This window comes from Saccostrea echinata, unplaced genomic scaffold, assembly GCF_033153115.1.
Source record: "Saccostrea echinata isolate AGI-Se365-2 ecotype Australia unplaced genomic scaffold, CSIRO_AGI_Sech_v1 ptg000016l, whole genome shotgun sequence".
NCBI classification, from domain to species: Eukaryota; Metazoa; Mollusca; class Bivalvia; order Ostreida; family Ostreidae; genus Saccostrea; species Saccostrea echinata.
This window is the reverse complement of record NW_026889765.1, coordinates 10711767-10718242: the sequence shown is the minus strand read 5'-3', so window position 1 is coordinate 10718242 and position 6476 is coordinate 10711767. Positions and strand designations below refer to the sequence as shown.

The 6476-nt window shown below is 34.0% G+C and overlaps 1 protein-coding gene across 1 annotated transcript; it reads left to right on the top strand.

Annotated features, from left to right (window-relative positions):
* The first annotated feature begins 4422 nt into the window (after positions 1-4422).
* On the top strand, positions 4423-5285 carry LOC133188911 (uncharacterized). The gene is made up of 2 exons (XM_061324387.1): positions 4423-4645; positions 4995-5285. Exons 1-2 carry the CDS (start codon positions 4423-4425, stop codon positions 5132-5134), a joined length of 363 nt encoding a protein of 120 aa, XP_061180371.1. The 3' UTR covers positions 5135-5285.
* Positions 5286-6476: the final 1191 nt, after the last annotated feature.

Here is a 6476-nt window from a genome sequence, read left to right as displayed (position 1 = left end):
AATAGGACATTGAAAGATACTTTATGAGAAAAAAGTCAAAATGACCCTGAGGACTATATCGGGGTGGGGGTTGGGGGAGGGGTCCTGTCCTCAAGCTCAAAAACCGTGGACAGTCTGAGTAAAAATCAGAGAGACCGATGTGATTATTATTATTTTTTTTTTGCTACCTAAGCTTTATCAAATCGCATTATCATCATTATCTTATTCATTAATTTCCTCTGCCAACGTTTTGCCAAGGATAATCTTGAAGACTTTACCTTCTTTACCTTGATCATTTTAATTAATTTTTTTTTCGCTTCATCACTGGTAAAGAAAGATAACTCAAGTAGATACTCTGGTTTCCACATTTAACTTATTACATTTTATTTATATATACATGTAGTGACATAACTAATATTCCACACATTCCACACATGCTTTGTTAACAGAGGTTCTATGAGAAAACCAGACGGGGGGGGGGGGGGGGGTCATACATGAAGTACAATGCACTTCAATAAAATTTTCACAAAAGGCCTCTAAGATATAACAAATCCTCACGAGGAAATAGTTTTCTAAATATTTTTTTCTATTTCGGCCCACCAAGAAGGCATCCCTTATACATAAACACCTTTCACCATGATGCTGTCATTGTGTCGGTTTTTTGTGAGAAAAAAAAAAACATAATGTTCATCTCCTCGATTCTCGTGTTTAAAATCAAATTGAGACAACAAGATTTATAGATATTGTATATCATGAATTTGATTTTGAACAGGAAAAAAAAATAATTTCCTATTGAAGAGAAATAACTCTTGATATAGACGTGACTGAAAAATAGGTACATGAAATCAGATAAATTTAGAATTGGTTTTCGACATTTAAATTTTAAAATGTCATATTTTAAGGTAAAGATAGGGAATTTAACAATCATATTCATGCAGTAGGATAATTACATGTTACATGTTGGTGCTAAAAAATTTTTACACACTGAAACTTAGAAATACTTGCATTTTTTTATTTTATTTTTTTTTAAAGAAGAGTTATCTCCGTTTGAGTCATATCTAATACGACTGCCAAAATAATTAAGTAAAAAAGAATTTATGTTTGACTTTGATGTCCATTAGCATTAGCATCATTGTAGGCTTTTGAATTTTTTTTTTAATCAGACATCCCATATGGTACATGTACGTCTTATACACCAAGTGGCAACTGCATTATAGTGCTTCTTCCTGCTGCAGTGCAATGCATTCAAAAAAATTCTGAATAACCGCATTGGCTGTCCCATGTTAAGCAATCCTTAGAGGACTCCCTGTGCCTTAGAACATTTTCGATGGTGTGTTGAATATACATGTACATGTAAATCACCTTGGAGTTAATTTGCCATCGGAAATAATTTTTCTATGCTGCTGTTTTTAACTTACTTGGTGGTGGTATCTATGTAATCTATCATTTTCATGAGATGATGATTGAGTGTATGACAATTAAGAAAACTGACTCGATTGTTCTGTAATGATAAATAATTTTTTGTGAAGTTATACTTATCACTATTAAATATAGTCAGTAATGGGTACTACCTGCAAGCAGAGAAAAGGGTTTTAGAAAACTCTTCGACATGATGAAACGACAGACAGATAGAAAGGGGCAACACTATATGGTTGAAACCAAATCTTTTAATTTAGCTCGTTCAGTGAAACAAGTAGCCTACCGGCCACATCGCTAACCTGAGAAATTGTTCATTGCTCATTTTCTAGTTTTGTCAAAAGTATAAATATACTGAAAGGAAAAAAAAGAAACGCATATTTAGTAGGCCTACTACAATTGTGTCTTATCATGGTTAATAAAATTTTGAATTTATTTGGGCTTTAAGAAATGGATATGCAATAGAAAAGTTTGGCGTGCTCCACGTTAGCACGAGTACTTTGCCTTTTAGCTTCGGGTTGAAAACCTTACTTGTAGATGGCATTTTGGATGAATTGAACCATATTTGCATTAATCTCCAGTGATTTTTCTGAAAATTCCCGGTGAGAATTTGAACAGATTTTGACCCTAAAAATGCCACGTTTTACTAAAATTTTAAGAGGTCTGGTTATTGGTTTATTAATGCAAACACACGATCAGTATGAAATTCAAATAAATATTATTGATTGTCACCTACTTCTGTGGGGAGATGAGTCATAATGTCGAAATCAATAAATATATTTTTCAATCTGTACAAAAATTTATAAGAGATTCTGGCATATTCAATTAATTACTACAGCCTAACACTAAAACTCTAGTTAGTTATATATTTATCGTGTAATGAATGTATGTTTAAAACAAACATGTTTGTATATCAATATATTTTTTTTCTTTATATAGACTTTGACAGTTGTAGCCATTTATGGTGAAAACCTCGTAAGTTGTTAGAACTTGTGTTCGAACCATTTGTATATTATCTATACAATAAAATATGTTCAAACAATCAGTATGAAATTGCTGAGTAATTTAATGTGCCCCAATCCTCTGCATCGCGGCTAGAAAGAAGACTATCGTTAGCAGGAAGCGTTCAAGACCGTTCAAAAGCGGAAGTCTTCAGGGGGCAGAACTTCCGGGCAAAGAGATCCGTTTAATCCACCGACGAAGCATGTTTCAATTTGCAAGTGAAACTGCTAGTATTTTCCTGGACGCTGCAATGCCAGAATTGCAGATGAGAGAAAACTACGTAATAGTCTCATAAAGGCAGGCCTCAAAGCACACATGAAAAGAACGCATGTTGCTGGGGCATGCCGAGATTTCCATGTAACCAACATCACAGTGGTCACCATATAGACTCGAATTGTTTCCATGGCAGCCGAGCAGTTATGGGACGAAATGGATTGACGTATATGACTTCCATATCCGATTTCAAACATTACAAATGAGCTGATGCAAGTACAGTGTACTTATGGAGGAGTGAAATCTCGATCTCTATTCGAAGAATCAAGAATCTGATCAAATTTTGCTCAAAATGATACCAGCAGCTGTAAATGCGGAATAAGGACACACGAGATATAAACTTTTGAAATTTCAAAGTTTGAAATTCAGACACGTAATCCCTATAGTCATTAACTATATATTTGAGTATATAGTTATAAAGTCTGAACAGACTTTATCCGTATATTGGAAGAGTTATCTTTCAAGAAGAATTCTAATTTAAATTTATTAATATGATAGAAATATTCCAATATATTTATGACTGAAAATCTTATACTGACATCATCTTTTTTTTCAAAAGGGTCATAATTCGACGGAATTACAATTTCGATTCAATCCGCAGATTTTTTTGATTACCTTTGTGACCAACACTTAAAAGAACAATTTTTTATTATTGAATTTCAAAATACTTTATTACATAATTTTTTAAAATACAATTTTAAATAACTTTTTTCCCTACTTAGCAAATGTCTGTTCTACAATGTACAACATATATACAATTGAACATGATTATTTTAATAAATCGATGCATATAAGATCCCAATGTCAAGTAACTTTTGAATGAATTCAACACAAATCTGGTATTTAATTATGATATCATTTATACAATACTAATTTGTTTTGCTGTAAACACTTTTGAAATGGGGGGGGGGGGGTCAAAACGTAGTCCATTGTCCTAATGTAGGGTACATGTATCTGACTGAAGTACAGAAATCCTTGTGACCTGCTTTTTTGTTTTCTTGTTATTATATGTATTGTTTTTACCACAAATAATATTGCAATGTCTCCTCGAAATATGAATTGTAATGTCTTAATTGTTCCAATGATTTAAAAACAAAGAGAACTTCTTGACGTTGGATACGTGGTGTATCATTCAATACCGTGACTCATAGTCATTCTCGAGTTCAAAGATATTACAACTGTTGAACTAATATTTTAAACTTAATATAAAAATTATAAAAATCAATGTACATTAATCTCCCGAAAGTTCACTAATTGGTTTTATTGCTTGTTTGTTGTTTGTTTCTGTTATTTTTTAAATTCCCTTTCTTTAAAAATGTAAACCAAAGGTCAAGGTCTTCGAAAACATATTGGCAAATATATATTTACCATTGTACTTACAAAATAAATAATTCTTAATTACAGTGAATGATTTATTTTGTACATAACTTTGGACTACTTTTACGGGAAATGTGGGTTCTCACTCTATCTGTTACAAGAAACCAACCGTGAGTTAACTAAAAAAAATACGTTTACGTCCCCGTTTACTAAAATGTTTTTGCATATAATTTTCTAGAGGTTTTATTTTAATGATTTTTTAAAAATTTGTATCATATGTACACATTTAAATTTAGTCTGACAAACTCATTTTGCCACCACTAAATATCAGGACTTTATTCATGACGTCATAATCAATACATTATTATGACATCACAAATAGTAACACAGCGGAACCCTGTTATTAGATACGGTCATTTCTGCTCTAAAAAGACCATGGGTCTCCTTCAGAGCTGTTTTGCCAGAAATAACAAAGTTGGTGTCGCAAAAGAAGAGATGGAGGCGTACGAGAAAGTACGGAAAACAATGGTTACAGAGGAAGTGACAAAAAGGAAAGGTGGTGTGGCCTTTGATCTTACATTTGTCTCTGAAGAAACTCCAAAGATACCTCCACCAAGATTGCTTGAAAATAAAAAGGAGGATTTTGAAAAATGGAGAGGTAAGTTTATACTATTAAGTATTTATTTACGCTTTCGAATTAACATGTAGTATTTGCTTAAACTCTAAAGCAGGTATTATAAATGGTTAGGTTGGGTGTTTTTATTAAGCAATTCATCACACAAGGAAATGAGAAATAATTTAATTTACCCACCCACTCGGCTCTTCTCTGGGACCTGTCTTCCTGGCTATCAGGAAGGTTTAGCCCTGGACTTTAATATTCATTGTTCTTGTTTATTTCAGTTGTTAGTATTGATGAATCTTGCAAAAATGATAAGCATTTCCTATGCAAGTACTATAAAAAACGATTTTCAAGATTGATGAGTAAGCCTCTTTTCATTGTTTAACAGAGTCTCAGGAGAAGGCACAGGCCGAGAAACAGGAGCGGGCTCAACAGAATCGAGAGGAAGCCCGTTTCCAGAAAGAGATCGATGTCGCCCACAAGGAAATGGAGAGGCTCGAGAAATACGTCAACCTTACTGCCGATTAAATCTATTTCATACCCCTGATAATATTAATATAAACAATCTGGACAATTTATTTTGAAATTTTAATTTGAAAACGATTGGAACCAAAGAGGGAACACCCGAGCTCTTTTGCTGCAAATCTTTGTTTGGCTAATAATTGATTTTCTTTCTTCTTTCGGCTCATACTTTTTTTTGGGGGGGTGGGGGTGGAAATTGAATTTCCAAAATGTTGGCCTCGGAGACAGATCTGAAACGCTGGCATGGCGGACAAAATTCATTTTTCAAAAATGTTCACATCTTTCGGAACTTTCGGTCCTTTAAATACCCATTCCGTCAGTAATCAGGAATGGGTATTACTTTGGAACACCCATCCCGTCAGTGATCAGGGATGGGGGTTCCTTGTCCAAAAAAATATCTAAATTGTAAATGAAACATCCATTTAGAGGTGTCCAAAAGCTCCGTTGTTCTCTCCTTTCAAAAATCTGTATTTTATTACAAATTGTCTTTTAATAAAATAAATATTTGCAATTTCTTGGTTGTGTGTTTTCGTATTTTTTTCTTTGAAATTTTGAACTTCTACTTTTCCCTTCTAGTATTCATGGTAGTCCAGTCATGCCATTTTTTTTCCCGTCAAAATTAGTTACATGTACCTTTTAATCACGAAATGTATTAAATCCCTTCATGGATTTATTGCCATAGCAACCAATAAGTAATGTTACATTTCTTCGTTATAAGATGTTACTAGATTTGTTTCTCTACTATTTGAATGTTTTTTTTTCACCTTTTAATTGCTCTAAGACATATTATTATAATAGTAATATACGCGTGATCCAAAAGAATGATTAAAACTATTAATTTTCAATGTTTTAATTTCCCATGGTAGCGTATGTTATACATGTAATTGTTTTCCGAAATATTTTATCATTTCAATCAGACATCAAGTTCATTATAGAGGGGAGAAAGAGAGAGGGGAGAAAGATGGGGTACATGTAGTGATAGTGAAAAGGGGGAGATGTTGAAAGAGTGCTTGAGTGAGTGAGATAGAGGGCGAGGGAGGGGCTAAATAAGATAGAGGGGGACTAAGAGGACGTGTGGGAGAGAGACTGAGAGAGATAGTGGAGCGAGGGGAGTGGGAGAGAGAGAGGCGGGACGGGAGTCTCTCTCTCGTAACTTTCACCTCAGAGTGCTGAGCGCTTGGCGGAAGAACAGTTGCTACCTATTTTTTATTGACTGAGGTCAATCGCGGCCGTGATTTGAACACACGACCTACCGATCACGGAGCAAGCGCTCTACCTTCTGAGCTACCGTGACGTGGAAGTGATAGAAAATAATACATGTATATCAACCAACGTTTTTGACAAATTT

Bases quoted from the DNA above. Each gene is read 5' to 3' on its own strand.
- LOC133188911 (XM_061324387.1), top strand. From the start codon at position 4,423: ATGGGTCTCCTTCAGAGCTGTTTTGCCAGAAATAACAAAGTTGGTGTC. The intron at 4,646-4,994 runs GTAAGTTTATAC...ATTGTTTAACAG, and splicing joins GGATTTTGAAAAATGGAGAG to AGTCTCAGGAGAAGGCACAG.